The sequence below is a fragment of the Hemitrygon akajei genome, chromosome 26, assembly GCF_048418815.1.
Source record: "Hemitrygon akajei chromosome 26, sHemAka1.3, whole genome shotgun sequence".
NCBI lineage: Eukaryota > Metazoa > Chordata > Chondrichthyes > Myliobatiformes > Dasyatidae > Hemitrygon > Hemitrygon akajei.
The window spans coordinates 40,213,541-40,233,385 of NC_133149.1; the positions used below are offsets into that span (position 1 = coordinate 40,213,541).

The following is a 19,845-nucleotide window of genomic DNA, read 5'->3' on the forward strand; positions in this document are numbered from 1 at the left end:
TTATTGCAATTTCTCCACAACCCCAAAAGATCATGGCTAACATAGACTTCCTCTTTAAACTCAAACCTGCTCAAACCCCACATACCTTAATATCTTAAAAATCTTTCAATCTTTATCTTGAGTTTACTGAGCCCTCTTGGCTAGTGAATTCCAAAGATTCACCATTGTCTACATGAAATTTCTTCCCATTCAGTCTCTTATTTGGAGACTGTGGCCATTGGATCTAGCCAATCCAGCCAGGGGATCACCTATTGTGCCAATCCCCTGACATAATATGTTTCTCAAGAATGAGGTCACCTCTCATGTGAATACTGGTTCAATATGCTTGATCCCTCCGCAGAGGACAAAGCCACCTTTCTGGGGTCAGGATGCTGCCTTATTGTTTTTCTCTGTTGCATGTATGTCCCTCTGCAGATAGGGAGATCAGATCTGTAAGCAACATTCTAAATGCAGTCTCACCAAGGCTCTATAAAGACTAAGACATAGGAGCAGAATTTGGCCATTTGGCCCATTAGAGTCTGCTCTACTATTTCATCATGGCTGATTTATTATCCCCCTCAATACCATTCTCCTGCCTTCTCCCCTAAATCTTTGATGCCTTTAATAATCATGAATCTATCAATCTCTGCCTTGAATATACTCAATGACTTGGCCTCCTCAGCCATCTGTGGCAATCAATTCCACAGATTCGCCACCCTCCGGCTAAAAAAAATCCTCCTCATCTCTGATTTAAACTGAGAGCACTATGTTTTCACTCTTCTAATACAGCACAGCTTCCATTTCCCTTTCTAATGTTTGTTGATCCATGTAAAAGGACACACAAGTCCCTCTTCTACCAAAGAGGATGGCTTCACATAATCAATCAACCTACATCCCCTGAAACCTTCCCACATCACGCTATTAGTGCACTTTGATATTTCGCACTTTATCCCCCACCTCCATATTGGCAGGAGCATGGCAAATGGGCTGACATGTTGGTTGAAAAGCGAACCTCAGAGTTGGCAGTCCTTCAGGAGTCGAGTATATGCTCTTTCATTTCATGATACTTTGAGAATTTAAATTGAAGGGATGCATGAGAAGGGCCTAATTTCTTAATTTCTCTAGAGGTAACTGATGGTTTGTCACATTCGTTGTGAACAAGGAATAAAAACAGAATCTGCTAAAACAAAATCATTAAATCAGTGCTTGATTGTGTGTGCCTGTCAGCTCGCCTCAGCCTGCACTGCAGCACATCACTGAGAACCAGCTGCCGTGATACTGAGAGGGCGACACAAGTAACAGTGGAAAGTGGAGGAGGTTGAAATTCCTCCTCATGCTTAAAAGGAGCCAAATTACTGCCGAGTTCCTTGCCCTCATTCAGGTAAATAAAGCTCAAAACCATCTTCCTGTCTCCCTGGAATATTATTCAGAGGTAAGCTTGTGTTGAATTTCCTTTACATTAAATTAAGCTTGCGATGGCTCAGTGTTATAATCAGTAAACAACCCAGTCTGCTCGGCCACTTATAATATGATGCAGGTTGAATCGTGCTGGACCTGCTTCCTGATTCGTTTGTGGGTACAGGGAAAGTGCTTGTAGGTTAGGGCAGTGATGGCTTCTAATCAGCTCAGCCCTAAGGTCTGACAGTAAAGATCCTTGACCATATTTACAGTGTTGTGATTTTTTCTTAACGGCATCATGTACATACCTATCTGTCTCAATGCCCCTTGCTAGGGGTGATGCCAAGATACCACAGGTTGTCTCTTTTGACCTCTGGTTGCAGAGGGCAGGTATTCCCCAGGGAATCCTAGCAGAGATAGTGGTAAGGTAGATGGAATGATGAGTGAACAACTCAGATCCCAGGAAACTGCCCCCCCCCCCCAAAATCCTACTTAGTCTAGTGGCCTAGAATTGTATGGCTTTGGGGGGGCAGGTTGAATTCAATCCCTGTTATGTCTCTTGGACATTCAAGATTTTCACTCATGGGGCAAGACCACTGAACCTCTTCTTGATGAGAAGACAGATTTCCCATTATGGCCTGAGTACTGAAGTGACAGGTGAAAGATTAGGGTGGAGCATGGCACCAAGGAAACATTAAAGAGATTCACAGGAAGATAGCAGCACTGCTGGGCTATGAATATCAGAGCACAATGAGCAGGCTGGCCATCTTTAGGTAAGTAAAGATTAAGGTGACCTAGTAGAAGGCTGAAATTTTATGAGAGCTTTTGTTTCCACGGAAGTGATCCTGTAACTAGTCATAATAAATCCAATTAGAAATTTGGTGAATCTATTTTTAACCAGAGAATGGTTAGAGTGTGGAGCTGTTTCCATGAGGGTTTGGTGAAGTCATTCTAATGGATGCATTAAAGGGGCAGTTGGATAAGGGTGAAAGTTAACAAATTTCACGTCACATGCCGGTGATAATAAACCTGATTCGGATTCTGAAGGCTGTGCTTAGTGGGTTAGGGAAGAAATTTGTACAAGACATAGACTGGTGTATGCCAATTGAGATGAGTGACTCTTCTGATGTTATGGTGTGAATATTTCTGCTGTACTAATATTACTGAATAGCAGAGCATGAATGGTTTTAATGTCTCTGTGGTGAGTCACTGTGTTCAGAGGATGCCATGTTCAAATTGAACACGGCCTTCTAGGTTTGTTCCAGAGTTGAATGATATTAGTCCACACTGCTCCCAAACTGTGTGACAGATGGGGTACGACAATTGGCTTGTACTTTGGAAAAACAAACCATGGTAGGGCACTGAGGAGTGTGGTGGTACAAAGGGATCTGGAAATACACATCCATAATCACTTGAAAGTGGTTGTAAAGAGCTTTTTGCACATTAGCCTTCATAAGTCAGAGTATTGAGTCCAGAAGTTGAGATGTTACGTTGAAGTTTTATATGATCTTGGTGAGGTCAAATTTGGAGTATTGTGTGCAGTTCTGGTCACCTAATGGCAGATAAGATATAAATAAGATTGAAAGAGTATGGATAAAATTACAAGGATGTTGCGGGATTTGAGGACCTGATTTATAGGGAAAGGTTCAATAAATTACAACTTTATTCCCTGGAGTGCAGGAGAATGATAGAGGTATAAAAAATGATGCGGTGTATAGATATGATTAATGCAAGCAGTCTTTTTCCACTGAGTTTAGAACTAGAGATCAAAAGTTGAGGGTGAAAGGTGAAATATTTAAGGGGAACTTCACTCAGAGGGTGATGTGAGAGTGGAATAGCTGCAGTGGAAATGATGGATGCGGGTTCAATTTCAACATTTAAGAGAAGTTTGGATAGGTACAGAGATGGGAGGGGTACGGAGGGCTATGGTTCAGATGCAGCTTAGTGGAACTAGGCAAAATACCAACTCAGAATGGACTAGCTGGGCCAGGGTCTGTTTCTGTGCTGTAGTGTTTTATGGCTCTGCCTCATTTAAGGGGGGAAACAATCAGCCAGAGATCCACTCTCTGAACCATCTCTGGTAAAAAAAAAAGTGAGTCTTTGAAAATCCCTAGTTGAACTTGCAGTATTTACTCAAATCCTTTATATTTCTCCTTCAAACCTACATCCTTGATCAAACTTTTGATCATGTAATTCCTCCTCCTATCATTCAGTAGTGAAATCTGTTTGTCCTGTGATTTGAAATGGTTTACTAATTAAACATGTGATATCAATTCAGTAAACTTAACCATTGAACCATGGAGAGTAACGCAGCAACGTTGGCCTTCTTTCTCAAGAGAGAATGTGCTTGCCGCAGAGGAAGTTCAGTGAAGGTAGTAGAATAGTGATATGAGGAAAGACTGCATTGACTCGGTCCGTAACCAGAGTGTTTAGAAGAATGAGGGGAGATCGCACTGAAACGAACAAAAATCTGACAGGGCACAACAGACTGGATGAAAGGAGAGTGTTTCTCCTGGCTGGAAGGTGCAGAACCAGGGCTCACAGTCTCAGGCTACGGGATAATGCAATTAGAACCAAGATGAGGAAAAGCACCTTTACTCACAGGGTGGTGAACTCATGGAATTTGCCACCACAGCCTTTGAACTTCTGACAATCATGACCTCCCATGTTCTCTGTGTAAAGTTTGTACATTCTTCCCATGACTAGGGCTTTCTATTTACTTATTTATTGAGATACAGTGTGGAGTAGGCTCTTTGAGCCTAGCAAACCACCACCCCCCCGCTGCCCAATTGAACCCTAGCCTAATCACAAGATAATTCACAATGACCAATTAACCTACTAACCAGTACATCTTTGGACTCTGGGAGGAAACTGGAGCACCCGGAGGAAACCCACGTGGTCACAGGGAGAATGTACCAACTTCTTACAGGTAGCGGTGGGAAATGAACATGGCTTGCTGGTACTGTAACCTGTTGTGCTACCACAATGCTATCGTTCATACCAACCAAGATGCTCATCTAAGCCAATCCCATTTAGCCTTGTTGGACCCATATTCCTCTAAACCTCTCCCATCCATGTACCTGACCAAGTATTTTAATGTACCTGGCAGCTCATTCCATATACTAATTCTCTGGATAAAAAACGTTGCCCCTCAAGTTCATATTAAATCTTTCCTCTCTCATCTTAAACCCATATCCCCTAGTCCTTGACACCCTAACCCTGGGGAGAAAGAACTCTGTGCATTCACTCTATCTATGCCCCTTGTGATTTTATTAATTAATTCCCCCTTATTTTCTAGTGCTGCAGGGAATGAAGTCCTAGCCTGCTTAACCTTTCTCTACAATTCAATCCCTCAAGTCCTGGCAGCATCCTCCATAAATCTTTTCTGCACTCTTTCTAGCTTAATAGCATCTATACAATAGCAGGGTGGCCAAAAATGAACACACCCTGCCTCCCACATCTCCCCTGTCCACCCTGTCAGATAGTGTCTGATCGCTGGTGTCTGGGCAGCAAACGTCACTAAAACACATTCCCATATTGTGGTTTCTCCTCTGCATTTCCTCCATTTTACTGGTAGTCACACTTCTAAAAATAATTAAAAGGCTGCAAAGTGTTTGGAGACTTTGAGATCATGAAATTATATGCTGTAAGTACAAACAAATTGCTTCCATTACTGTAGGAAGCGGTAAACTTTTTTTGTTGCATTCCATTTTCAGAGAAGATGTAATCAAAGCACGAGAGTGGCCAACATGGCACTGGCTGGCTATGATCATGTTGTTGGGGCGATCTTTCTTCTACAACTTGAGGCCTATGTTTGCTCAGGTACTTCAAGTAAATCCTTGGATTTTCATTCTTTCCATTTCCCTGTCCTTTGGTTTCAGTGTGTGTGAGGGGAGGGAGGGCTTGTCAAGATAAAGTCAGTACCAATACTAATCTTAGCCCACAGGCAAAAGCTTCAGTGGCAAGCACATCTCCCCTTCTCCTTCCTGTAGGCTGCACTACCTGGGATTTGTCCCACTAAGCAAAGTGAAGACTGAGGAATGACTTGATGAGGTCCTTGATATAGGAGTATAAGAGAGAGTGAAAAAATGTTGACATGTGGAAATTTTTATATAATAAAAGTCTTTGAAAGGTGATAACATAGGGCAAGAATAGGCCCTTCAGCCCGCAATGTCTGCTGATCACGATTCTAAATTAAATTAAAAGATTCTGATCACCTCCTCTGTTGATGCCTCTCATAATCTTATAACCTTCCATCAGGTCTACCCTACCACCCACCTCCCCCGCCTCTGAAGCCTCAAAGAAAACAATATGTTTGTCCAACCTCTCCAATAGCTAATAGTCTCCATTCCAGGCACATCTTCTGAATGAGCCTCTTCTGCAATCCTCTTCAAAGCCTCCCACTCCTCAAGGTAAGGTGAAGCATGAAGGGAGATGGCTTAGGGGAGATGAATGCTAGCATTGATTTGTTGGGCTGAATGGCTTCTGTGCTGTGAGCTGCCTGTGCCAAGTCTGCTGTGCTGGGGGTGGTGCAGTTCGTCAATGCTGAAATACTCAGTCAGGATCCCTAACCCGCACTGAATACAGGATGGAGACTCAGTGGTGATGCCCTGCACATTGAACGGCCTGTTAGGCTCATGGTTGGAGCACGGTCACTTGAGTGAGATTCAGTGGAGAGGAATATTGTCCTGGAATTACAGTCCAAGAGGTTTTTAAGGATCCCGGGGATGAGACTTTTAAACTAGTATTTTATACCTTTATTTCAGAAATCGCTGAGCCTTTTCCTCTAATCAATGGACGGCCGCGGCCTGTAGTCACTCTGGAGGAGAACGCCCCCAGGGAGTTCACCTGCAGGATGGAGGGCTGGAAATCGGTGCCCGTTGTCACCTGGTACCTGAACGGCAAGAAGCAAGAGAGCAACCAGACCATGCTCATTCCCAGCTCCAACGAGAGCAGGAACCAGAGCTACAGCACCTTTGTGATAACCACCCGCAGGAAGGACAAGGAACTCAACTGCTCGGTCACCGACCCTGTCAGCGGGAAGACGCAGAATGCCAGTGTCATCCTCAATGTGCAGTGTGAGTACTGGGAATGACTGGCAAGTCTCATGTTTGGGAGGAGGCACGTGTAATATTCCTGCTCTTGACTGGATTCATTGCAAATTTCCCAGTCTGTTTTCCCTTGTGTTCTGAATTCCCAACGTTGTTTCACGACCTGATTTTACACTCAGTGGCCAATTTATTAGGTATACCAGCTTGTGGCCACTGAATGATGTGGTCCCTTAGTGCAATAATGTTTCATAGAACATAGAACAATACAGCACAGTACAGGCCCTTCAGCCCACAATGTTGTGCCGACCCTTAAACCCTGCCTCCCATATAACCACCCACCTTAAATTCCTCCATATACCTGTCTAGTAGTCTCTTAAACTTCACTAGTGTATCTGCCTCCACCACTGACTCAGGCAGTGCATTCCACGCACCAACCACTCTCTGAGTGAAAAACCTTCCTCTAATATCCCCCTTGAACTTCCCTCCCCTTACCTTAAAGCCATGTCCTCTTGTACTGAGCAGTGGTACTCTGGAGAAGAGGTGCTAGCCCTTTCACAGGTGTGTGATGCACCATCAATAACTCTCTGAGACGTGAGGCGAAATATCGGCTTTTATTGACTGGAAGAAAGAACAAGCAGTAGTTGACCACCATACTACATCCTGGAGACTGAGGGCCGGGCTCAGGCCCCAATCGCCTTTATACCGGGGTCTGTGGGAGGAGCCACAGGAGCAGTCATCAGGAGGCGTGTCCAGACAGGTATATGTAGTTCACCACAGTGTGTCACCTGATACTGACTCCACTTCACTTGGCACAGCTGATCAAACATCGGTTAAAGAATTAAGGAGTCTTGTTCTGCTCTAGTTGTTCTGTTGCTTGTTGTGTTCTGCTGAGTAGTGTGTACATGCTGCGTTGGTGCCGGAATATGTGACAACACTTGCTGGCTGCCTCCAGCGTATTTCTAGGTTGAGTTGGTTGTTCATACAAGTGACACATTTCACTGTATTTTTTTTGATGTACATGTGATAAATCTGAATCTATAGTAGGCCATCATTAGGGAGATACTTCTACTGCTTAGAATTGGTGCAGCTAATAGTCCTGCCACCAAGAGTGAAGTCCTTAAATCATGCATACACCAAACGGCAGAATTGGAGGAGCCTGGGGCAGGTCAGGGGGATTTTTGGGGGTGGGTGCAGAGTAATGAAGCCAACAATTGCCCTGATGGGTTGTTGCAGAATGGATGTGAGAGGAGGCTATGGTGAAGGGAAGAGGAGAGCCTTTTACTTGGAGGTTTAGGGTAACTGGATGGAAGTTTATAAAGTTAATAGAGGCAAAGGGTGGGGTAAGAGGTAGGTAGTCAGTCAGGGCAGAAATATGAAATGCTGAAGGGTATAGGTTGAGTTGACGGGGGAAGGTTTAAAGGAGTTGTGTGGGAAGAGTTCTTTTACACAGGGATTGTCGGGTGTCAGGGGTTCTAGTGGAAGCAGATACAGAAATCCGGTTTAAGATGGATTTAGACAGGTACAAGGATGTGGATGATGTGCAGGCAGATGGGATTGGTTTAATTTGGCATCACAGTCTGCACAGGTATTGTGGGCCGAAGAGCCTGTGCCGTACTGTTCTATGTTCTATTACACTTTATGAGAAGGATTCAGATCAGTTGCTGCATTTCTGACCGTCATCTGGACATTAAAATAAGACAGGAAGTGGGAGTTGGAGCTGCCACAGGGGCCCTGTAGCTTACACTGCCATTTAATAAGATTTTTAACTGAGCTTTTGAATCAGCTGTGTACCCGCATCCTAGTTCCCTTCACTGTTGCTCTCAGCTTCCAGAAACCCAGGCAGTGAGCACCTACAGCCTCCTGGCACAGCGAAGGTCAAAGATTCACAAGTCTGTCAGATTCTCCTCCTCCTCAGTTTTGAACAGCTGCTCCCTTATCCAGTGCCTATCTCAGCATCTCCAGGCTGAGCCAGAATCAAAGCACTGATAGAAAACTACTGGAGAATCTCTATGGTATTGCTGCACCTGGAGAACAGTGCGATGTTTGCCCACTGACCTCACCTTACTTAATGGAACGTCTCCATAGAAATGGCAAATCTATTTGGGTCAACTGGAGGACAGTGCAATAAATGGTAACATTTAGAGGCTAATAGTTCTTAATTCCACCATGGAGGGTCCCAAGCCTAGCTGTGAAAGGAGAAGGGTTGGGCATGGGGCTAACAAACCCCACCTTATAAAGACCTAGAGCTACAGATCCAAAGATCTCATCCCTGGGAGAGGAAGGATCTTCGAAGATGGGGTACAGCTGGTGACAAGTTGAAAGACTGGCCCAGGACAGAGGATTCTGATGAGCTGCTGTTGGTGGCTTATGTCCTAGCAGGGGTGATGGGCTTACCCAACCCAACCAATGGCTCTTGATGTCTGACAACAGGCTTGCAACTGTAAATGAAGTAAGGCACTTGCAATTGGACAGCAGGGAGAATGGAATCATTGGATTAGATGTATGAATGATAAGCTTTTGGCAGAGATAAGATCAAAATCCCACATGATGTAAAATCAAGTACAGGAGGAGTCAATCTATCACTTGTGATCTGCCATTCACTGCAACAGCTTCTATCCTTTACAGTGCTAGTTTATTAGTCCCAGTTCGGAAAATTTCATCTGATTCCCAGCTTTTGTTTGTGCGTCCTGTTGTTACCCAGGAATAGCCTAGTTCACATTTTAGAGTCAGAGAGCACCACAGTACAGTCACAGGCCCTTCAGCCCATCTAGTCCATGCCAAGCTGTTATTCTGCCTAATCCCATCGACCTGCACCTGGACCAGTGCCTTCCATGTCCCCCCATCCATATATCTATCTAAACTTCTTTTAAGTCCACATCCACCAGTTCCACTGGCAGCTCGTTCCACACTTGCATCAACCTCAGGTTCCCCTTAAACATTTCACCTTTTACTCTAAACCTGTGACCTTCAGTTCTAGTCTCACCCAACCTCAGTGAATTAAAAAAAACTGCTTATTTTTACCCTATCTATACCTCTACCACATCTCCTCTCAATCTCCTATGCTGCAGGGTATAAAGTTGTAATCTTTTCCTGTAACTCAGGTCTTAAGTCCAGGCAACGTTCTTGTAAATGTTCTCTGTACTCTTTCAATCTTATATCTTTTCTATCGGTAGGTGGTCAGAACTGCACACAATTTCTACATGAAGGCCTGAGCACATTTTGCTGACTTTCCCACAGTATTCAAATAGAGAATCCTTCCTCATTGAATGACAAGGTCCCGCACAGGAGGCTGGTCAAGAGGGTTCAGTCGCTTGGCATTCAAGATGAGGTAGTAAATTGGATTCAATGTTGGTTTTGTGGGAGAAGCCAGAGAGTGGTAGTATATGGTTGCCTCTCTGACTGGAGGCCTGTGACTTATGGTGTGCTGCAGGGATCAGTGCTGGGTCTGTTGATGTTTGTCAGTTACATCAATGTACTGGATGATAATGTGGTCAACTGGATCAGCAAATTTTGCAAATGACACCAAGATTGGGGATATAGAGGACAGCGAAGAAGGCTACCATGACTTGCAGAGGGGTTTGCTTCAGTTAGAATAATGGGCTGAAAAATGCCAGATGGCATTTAATACAGACTAGTGTGAGGTGTTGCACTTTGGTAGGACCAAGCAGGGTAGGTCTTACACAGTGAGCAGTAGGGCACTGAGGAGTGTGGTAGAACAAAGGGACCCGGGAATACAGGTCCATAATTTGTTGAAAGTGGAGTCACAGGTAGATAGGGTCTGATATTTTGTTATATCTTATTATTCTTCACTATTTCCAGCAGAAGGAATAATTTCTATTTATTTTATTAAATCATTTAATTATCTTGTGCTCTAGAATTAGGCCAACCACCTCGGCCCACCCCCAAATTTCCATATTCGTAATTGATGCAGCCTAATAGATTAACTCTTTCAGCCCCTGTCTGTGTTGAATCTGTACCACAACATATCCATATCTGGTAAGTATATACGTACATGCAGTGGTGCAGAGTACATGCCTACACAAAGTTACTCTGTATTTTGGGGTGGGGGAGTGGTGCTTGTACTCTGAAGCATCGAGCCTTGCTACTGAAGCCTCTTTAGATAAAGACTCTTCATAATTTGGTTTTGTATCCCTCTGCCACTTTCATTAGTTTATTAAATGTTTTGAAATCTCTTTTTATTATTTTTTTTAATTCTACAATACAACTACAAAAAAACCATCAACAAAATGGAGATTTATATAGTGCAAAACAAACATGTCTAATATATAATTCATAACAATAAGGAAAAAGCACCCAAAATAAAATCATACTAAGTTAGTATCCTCCCCTCCCTCCCACTACAAAACTCCAGGCCAACCAATTCAACGTGTAAAAGAAAAATTAATCGGAGTGTTCGACCCCACAGAGCTGTAAATATATATATAAAAAAAGAAAATATAATGCCTACTACCAAAACTATAATGTAATTCACATTAAAAAACCGTAAAACTTACAGAAAAAAAGTTGGAAGTAAGGGATTGTAGTACAAAAAACGGATAAACCTAATCAAAAAGAGGAATTGTGAAAGTATTCAAGAAAAGGACCAAATTGAAATTTTATGTCCAAATTGAAAGGTGAATAATGAATCTTTTCAAGGTCTAAACAGGACATAATATCACTAAGCCATTGAGCATGAGTGGATGAGGCAACATCTCTCCACCCGAGAAGAACCAACCATCTGGCCAAAAGAGAGGCAAAAGATAATGCTCGACGTTTAGTCGGACTCAAATGCGTGTCTAATTCACCCAAGGTGCCAAAACGAGCAATCAGAGGGTTAGGTTCTAAGTGGCAATTGAGAATATGGGATAAAGTTAAAAAAAAAACTTCTCTCCAGAATTTCTCTAGACTAGGACAAGCCCAGTACATATGAATAAGAGAAGCCTCGCCCCCTTTACACTTGTCACAGACGGGACTAATGTCAGGATAAAACCGTGTTAGTTTTGAAATCTTGAAATCTCTTGTTTAAAAAAAAAGGCTTCTCTGTCTTGGGTGGAGCTGAGTAATGTGTGGCAGGAATGTTTAAATATACACAGTCCAATTTACTTGTTGCAGTTAAAAAGGAATAGCATGTGTTGCAGTGTCATCTGATGTAATTTGAACTTTCCACAATATTAGAGCAAACTCTAGCATTTATCAGGGTTAGCGCAGAGTGCTCCAGCATTAGCACTGCTGTCTCACAGCTCCAGCGACTCAGGTTCGATTCTGACCCCGAGTTCTGTCTGTCTGCGCATTCTCCCTGTAATCATTTGGGCTTTCCTCCCACATTCCAGAGGTGAGCTGGTGGATTACTGGACTACTGTAAATTGCTCTGAGTGTTGGGAGAATTAGGGAGGATATGTGAGAATAGGTTCCAGGAAAAAGCAGTGGAATGCGATGGAATTGTTCTGCAATTCAAAGGGTCAATGGGCCAAATGGCCTTTAATATCATAAGAAATGTGAGTATATAAATTATAATTGAGTTGTCTGGTCATTTTAATGATGCTATTGACTAAAATAACATCATCTTTCATTCGAATGAGAGCTTTAGGATTGCCTCCATGTAGGACATGTTACTGCAGCAAGAAACACCTTGGTAGATTCTAATCCAAAAAGACTTTTCTCTTTTCTCACTCTGCACAAACACTATTACAGCTCAGGTGTCGGATTTCAGAGTTCAATTCCAGTGCCCCTTTGTAAACAAGTTTGTATATTCCTTCCTCTGTGTGTGTGAGTTTCCTTCGGGTGCTCCGGTTTCCTCCCACAGTCCAACGACGTTCTGGTTAGTAGGTTGATTAGGCATTGTGAATTGTCCCATGATTAGGCTAGGGTTAAATTGCTGGTTTGCTGGATGGTGTGGTTCGAAGAGCCTGTTCTGCGCTGTATCTCTAAAATTTTAAACAAGCATTCTGATTGCTTTGAAGAGCATTATCTGATGATTCGAGATGGTAGAAAGGGACACTTGGACTGTGAAGTCAGTCCAAATGAGGTGAAGGCCAAGGACACCTTTGAACTGGATGAATCTCGCTGGCTGCAGAGTCCAATCAGCTCACAGTTCGAATCCAAGGGCATGATGATGTGGAGGAAGAAAATGAGTTTGCTGGTAAACTCAGGCATCATTTGAAGGAAAGAAACACTAGGAAGATTAATGGATTTACATTGAATGACGTGAAAAGCAAAATTACAACTAGTACTAGAAATGTGTTTCTTTTCTCAATGAAAAGAATGAATGGTATAAACTAATTTAAAAGGTATTTAGACAGAATCTAACAAACAGGAAATGGAGGGATATTGGCCATAAACAAGCAGATAGGGTTGGTTTAAATTGGCATCATGAGCAGTATAGACATTGTGGGTTAAAGGGACTGTTCCTTTGTAGTGTTCTATTCCCTCTTCTCATTGCTACCATCAGGGAGGAGGTACAGGAGCCTGAAGTTGCACACTCAATTTCAGGAATGGCTTCTTCCCCTCTGCCATCATATTTCGGAGCAAAACACAAATCTATAAACATTACCTCTCTATTTTTCTCTTTTTGCACTATTTTAAATGTTTTAATATTTCTGTTTTTATATTTACTTATTGTAACAGAGTAATTTTTTAATGTCTTGCACTGTACTGCTGCATAGCAACAAATCTCATGACATGCTGTATGTCAGTGTTAACAAACCTGATTCTGATTCTATGTTCTATGTAAATTACCAGGAAAGGTAAAAATACTGTGGTGTCAAAATGCAACTGGGAAGGGATCGACTCTGATAGTGAACTCACTTAATTTCACCCTTGATCCCCACCTTGGAAGCTTTGTACTTTTTATTGCAGGTCTCAGCAAACTCCTGGACAAAATTGTGTTATGCACAGCCATATATTCAACTGCTGAGCCCTGAACTTGGAAACTTCCTTCAAAACCTCTTCCACCAAGCTGTTCATCGCCCCTCTTAATAATTCCACTTTTGGATTCACTTCACATTTCGTTCTGTGAAGTTTTCCAGCATCAAAGGTAGAAATTGTTTTGACTCTTGTCCTCTTCTGTACCTCTTCCTAGTTAAACCAGAAGTTGTTCGGATGGATGCTGAATACAAGGAACACAACGACTCGGGGCTTTTCCTGGTCCTGTTTGTCCTCGTCCGTGCAAACCCTCCTGCCACGATCACCTGGGTCGATGAAAGTGGCAGAGTTATTGTGAACACCTCCAATTTCATGATCTTGGACACCAAGAGTTATCCATGGTTGACCAACCACACCGTTCACGTGCAGCTGACTAGCCTGGCAAAGAACTACTCCTTCAGTGCTGGCAATGAATTTGGAGTGACCAACTCTTCTATTGCTTTACCAGGTAAACAAAAAAAACGAGATAGCCGCCACTGGTTGTCTTTTGGCTCTGTTCTAATGCTCTAGATTTCCAAAGTAATCAGTTTTGTTGGTAGGGTTTGAGAGGGTCAGTGAGAGTTTCCTGCAATGATTAACAGCATGAAGGGATGGGATCATAAAGTCCATCCCACTTATTCCCTGCTGACCACCATGCAGCCATTTTATTCTTCTCAGAGTCTCATCAGTTCCTTCAGATTCTGACACTCATCTACACATGAGATACAATTTACCGTGGCCAATTAACACTATGAGATTAAAAAAAAATTAAGTTAGCATGTGTTTTTTTTGATCCCTCAAAGTGAGAATAGATCTCTCAAAGTTGCTGCACAAGTTGATTGGGTGTTTAAGAAGGAAAATGGTGTATTGAATTCAAGAGCTGTGAGGTAGTATTACAGCTCTATAAAACTCTAGTTGGACCACACTAGGAAAAGTGTGTTCAGTTCTGGTTGCCTCATTATGGGAAGGGTGTGGAAGCTTTAGAGAAGGTTCAGAGGAGGTTTACCAGGATGCTGCCTGGATTAGTGAGCATGTCTTATGAGGAAGGGTTGAGCAAGCTGGGATTTTTCTCTCTGGAGCGAAGGAGGGTGAGAAGTGACTTGATAGAGGTGTACAAGATGATAAAAGGCATAGATTGAGTGGAGAGCGGTGACATTTTCCGCAGGGCGGAAATAGCTAGTATGAGGAAGCATAATGTTAAGGTGATTGGAGGAAAGTAAAGTGGGAGATGTCAGAGGTAAGTTTTTTTACACAGATTGGTGAGTCAGGGGTGCAGGTAGAGGCAGATACATTAAAGGCATTTAAGGCAGGCACATAGATGATAGAAAAATGGAGGGCACTGTAGGAAGGAAGGGTTAGATTGATCTTAGTAGGTTAAAGGGTTGGCACAACAAGGACCTCTAGTATGCTGTACTGTTCTCTGTTCTGTGTTGTTCAGTTGCACAGTAGCTCCAAAGGAAGGAATAGCCTCTTCTTGTGCCAAGTGAGAATGAAATTTGCATAAATCAATCATTTTTAATTCTATGCCTACTTCAGTGTCTAGAACATGTCTCCCTGGTTTACTGTGCATATATCTCTGCAGGAGTGCTGCATGGTTGAAGATGCCTCCTTTGAACTGAGACTTTAAACTGAGCATTCATTTGCCTCTTCAATTAGAAATGGATGGTAATTTGATTTTATTTCAAAGAGCACGGACCTTTTCCCTGCCTTAGCCAACTTTTGTATCTTAATGAACATCGTGAAAAAGATTAATTGGCCTTGTTATCTGTGGCAATGATTATAACTCAATAACACTTCATTGGTTGTAAAGTGCTGAAGTCGGGGTATACAGGCTTTCTTTCTGATGTGTAAGTGACCTCTGTGACTTTTGAGTTGTTTGGCTCTTCACCTCTTCCTTCCAGGATTTCTCCATTCCCGCATTGAGGTTCCTGTGCTGGTGATCCTCCTCGGGGGAATCCTTGGGCTCCTCGCCATCCTGCTCCTGAACGTTATTGTACTGTGTGCTATATACCGGAGAAGGGAAAGTGCAGGTAAGACACTGAGTGGGAGGGTGCTGAATTGGAGCACATTCCTGTAATGACCTATTGCACTGGGACTGGTAGGCAGTAGCAGCTTAGAGTATCATTGGTGCAGACAAATTCGAAGGGATTCTTTTCATGTCTGTCAGTCCTCAAGGATGTCTGACACCTGAGAAGATCTACGAATCATGCGGGGGTTGTTGATCCATCCAATACTGTTTTCAGTTCTTTGCATTGTATTTTATTCTCAAGCCAAGGTTCTCCTTGATTCAGAAATTAATGAACTAACGGCAAATTCATAAAGTGAAAGATCAATACAGCTCAGAACAAGGCCATTTGGCCCATTGACTGTTCTGGCACTTTGAAAGAGAAATTCACTTAGTCCTAGTCTACTGTATATCCTGGAATTACATTTATATTATACACTTCCTTTTGTTTAAAAAAAACCCAGATTATGCTTCCATCATGCAGATGCTTTGATCCCAATTCTAAACACAAAGCATTTGCCTTGTTCTTTTGCCAACCATCTTAAACCTGCATCCTTTGACAATCAAGGTTCAAGGTACATCTATTATCAAAGTATGTATGCAGTATACAACTCTAAATGTTTGTTTTCTCCAGACAGCCATGAAACAACAAAAATCATGGAAGCTGTTCAAGGAAAAATATCAACCCCACCCCCATGCGCTAAAAAAAACAAACTGCGCAAAACGGCAACAAGAACATCAAGCACCCTCATGCGCAAAATCAATCATGCAAACAGCAATCCCCCACGCGCAGAAAAGCAAACAGATCATGCAAACAGCAACAAGAAAGAACATGCAAAAACACAGAATAGGGTCCAAGTGAGCTAGTCCAATCCATGAATACCATCCTCCGACAGCATCGTGGGAGAGAGAGAGAGAGACCATTTGAACGCAGGGACCTTCCTTCAGGAGCAGTGAACAAGAATGAGACCATCACACCCAGACAGCTTCCTCTGGCAGCAGTGAGCGCGAGGCTGGTAGACAGCGTTGAACACTCGCTCACCTTGGCATTTCAATCTTTCTTAACACTTTAAGGAGTGAGATTGGTGAGAAATGGAGTCGATCATGGGCTTCTGCCCCGTCTGTAAGCTTCTAGGCCTCGAGGCCGCTTGCATCCTGGCTCAACCCTGCTGCCATTAGAAACCATTCCTCTTCTCTTTAATTAAATCCTTCAGGATTTTAAAGACATTGCTCAGATTTCTTCAAATTCTTGTCTGTTCTGATGAGAATGACTTCAGTTTCTCAAGTCCTTCCTTCTAGAACCATTTTAATATAACTGAGGCCTGATGAAGGGTCTTAGCCCAAAACGTTGACTGTTTATCCTCTGCATGGATGCTGCCTGATTTGCTGAGATCCCCCAGCTTTTTGTGTGTGTTAATAAAACGGTTTTAGTGCCCACTCCACACCTTCTTATCCACCATAAAGTAGCACTGGATTGGATACAAAATACCAGCTGAGGCCAAGCACATTTTCTCTAGGCGTAATATAACTTAATGACTCTGCCCACCTATTAATAACTCCCAGGGTCCCAAGAGTTTCACTATGTAACAGCCAGCACAGGGATGTCATGCTGAATGGGCTCTTCTGTGCCGAAACCTTCTGTTATGGGTTGTTAAGATGTAACAAAGAGGCCTATTGCCCTTTGAGGTGGGAGCTGGTCAGAATTTGCACTGTGTGATTCAGCCCAAAACTCAAAACAAAAATCAGAAGTCAAATTTATTGTCATCTGCACAAGTCCATGTGTGCACAGGTGCAATTAAAAACTTTCTTGCTGCAGCATCACGGGCACAGAGTATTAGTTAAACGCATTCCCAAGAAAAACGTCAATTAAGGATAAATTATACACAACTTTTGCAAGAAAGAGCACAATACAAATGAAAAAGAAATCATACTCCATTTTAGTGCAAAGTGATCTCAGTGGTATTAGTTTTGTTGTACTATAATGACAAGGGTTGTACAGTCTAGACCATCTCCACAGGAGATCATTCTGAAAGCCCACCTCAGATAGATGTTGTGTGTTTCTGGGCCTTGGAGGATCGACTCACAAACACAATCTCTGCCACTGGCATCCATTTTGCAGCCAATGATATACCTTGTAAAATGCAGTTACTGATACAATATGCAAATGTGGCTCCCAATAACTCATCGATTCTCACAGTCCAAGAGAGACAGCTGCCTGCAAGGAGTTTGTGCGTTCCTCCTGTGTCTGCCTGGGTTTCCTCTGGGTGATCCGGTTTCCTCCCATGGTCCAAAGGCGTACCTGTTAGTAGGTTAATTAGTCACTGTAAATTTTCCAGTGATTAGGCAAGGGTTAAATTAGGGTTTGCTGGGCAACGTGGCTCAAAGGGCCGGAATGGCCTGTTCCTCGCTGTTTCTCAATAAAAATGATAAAACATATAGTTATTGAATTCTCTGAAGCTATGTGGTGAGATTTATTGATTCATGAATTCAGAAAACACAGAAATGCTCTGCAGCCCTCCTCCTCCACACCTCACCTAGACTAATCTGAACTTTTATTTCTCTACATTCCATCAATTCTGCCCAGATTCTTACCAATACACAAGGGGCAATTTACAATGGCCCAATAACCTACCCACCCAGGTATTTTTGTGGGAAACCAGAACAGGCGGTGGGTGGGATCCCACATGGTCATGGGGAGAGAGTGCAAACTCCATACAGAAAGCACCCAAGGCCAGGCTTGAACCTTTTGAGAGGACTAGAATGTAAGAACGAGGTGGTGATGTTGAGGTTTTATAAGGCATTTGTCAGACAGTACTTGGAGTATTGTGGACAGTTTTGGGCACCCTATCGAAAAAAGATGTGCTGAAATTGGAGAGGGTCCAGAAGGAGGTTCACGAGAATGATTCTGGGAACGAAAGGGTTAATGAATGAGGAGCATTTGATGCCTCTGGGCCTGTACCAGTGAATCTGTGGAATTCATTGTTACAGACAGCCGTGGAGGCTGAGGCACTGGGTATATTTAAAGCAAAGTTTTATAGGTTCTTGATCTGTAAGGGTGTCAAAAGTTATGAGGTGAAGGCAGAGAGTAGGGAGAGAGGAATAATAACTCGGCCATGATGGAATGGGAGAGTAGGCTTGACGGTCTGAATGGCATCACTTTGCGCCTACATCTCATGGTTTTCTGAAGCCAGGAGTACTGGAGTTGTGAGGGAGTAGCTGCTGTGCGCCACCCAGGCTGGGCATCAGGTGACACTGGGGTTTATCTGTACCACACAGAGCCAAACCTGACAAAGGGTTTTATGCTTGAAACAGCAAATCTGTTTCTCTTTTCACAGATACTACCTGACCTGCTGAGAAATTGCTGTATCCTCTGTTTTTATTTCAGATTTTCAGCATCTGCAGTTTCATCCACAGTTACTTCCCCTTTTCTTCATTCTATTTCAGATCTAAAACCCAGCAGAGACTCAGCTGTTCTCAGGTAATTAACTGAATATCTCTGAATGTTTTATTTTTGCTTTGCTTCCTCCTCTGCCCTTGTCTGGGTCGTGCCTTCACTTTACAATGATTCATGGAGTTTAACTTAGCTGAGACTGACCTATGTCCCCCACTGCCAGCTGCCTGTATCCTAATGCACACCAAGTCCCCTTCACCCCTCACTCTTGCGTTTGGTGATGTGTATTGCACCAAGTCTGGCAGTGTTTGTAGGTCTCTCCATAGTACGTTTTTATTTTACATATTTTTAACCACCTGAGATCTCTCTGCTTCTTTTAGATATCCCTGATATTAATACTGCACCAACTGCGACCATATACATTCAGTTTCCTAACACTGGGATGCCATGTCAGTCTCTCTTTACTTGTAGAATCGTACCGCGTAGAAATGACCCCTCGTCCATGCCTATTTGTGCTAATCTGGTTTGTCTGTACTAAACCCATATCCCACTCCACCTTTCCTATCCAAGTACCTGTTCAAACACTTTTAAAATGTTGTAATGATATTTGCCTCAACCACCACCTCTGGCAGCTCTTTCTGGGTATTCACCACCCTCCTTCAAGATGCTCTTTAAAACCTACCAAGTTTTGAGCACCTGTCTTGATATCTTCTGATCTGGTTTGCTGTCAAACTTGGACAGTGGACATATACATTTTATTACATAAGAGACCATAATACCATAATAGATAGGAGCAGAATTAGGCTATTTTGGCCCATTGAGTCTGCTCCAGCATTTCATCATGACTGATCCATTTCTCTCTCAACTCCAGCCTCCTGCCTTCTCACCATATCCCTTCATGCCCTGACTAATCAAGAATCTATCAACGTCTGCCTTAAATATATCCAGTGACTTGGCCTCCATAGCCGCCTGTGGCAACAAATTTAATAGATTCACCACTTTCTGGCTAAAGAAATTCCTCCTCATCTCTGTTCTAAATGGATGTCCCTCGATTCTGAGGCTGAGTCTGCTGGACCTGGACTCCCCTCTTCATAGGGAACATACTCTCCACATCCACTCTT

General features: G+C 43.0%; 1 protein-coding gene across 3 annotated transcripts in view; it reads left to right on the forward strand.

The window, feature by feature from the left end:
* Positions 1 to 1,228: 1,228 nt before the first annotated feature.
* Positions 1,229 to 19,845, forward strand: part of LOC140716896 (transmembrane protein 25) — a 33,756-nt gene continuing 15,139 nt past the window's right edge. Inside the window, exons 1-6 of one of the 3 annotated variants that reach the window (XM_073029962.1) lie at positions 1,229 to 1,411; positions 5,094 to 5,199; positions 6,144 to 6,455; positions 13,507 to 13,797; positions 15,230 to 15,358; positions 18,778 to 18,811. In XM_073029962.1, the coding sequence (XP_072886063.1) occupies positions 1,313 to 1,411; positions 5,094 to 5,199; positions 6,144 to 6,455; positions 13,507 to 13,797; positions 15,230 to 15,358; positions 18,778 to 18,811 (971 nt within the window). In that variant the 5' untranslated portion in view covers positions 1,229 to 1,312. The remainder of the gene's footprint in view (positions 1,412 to 5,093; positions 5,200 to 6,143; positions 6,456 to 13,506; positions 13,798 to 15,229; positions 15,359 to 18,777; positions 18,812 to 19,845) is intronic. The other 2 variants (XM_073029963.1, XM_073029964.1) reach the window with 2 other exon arrangements.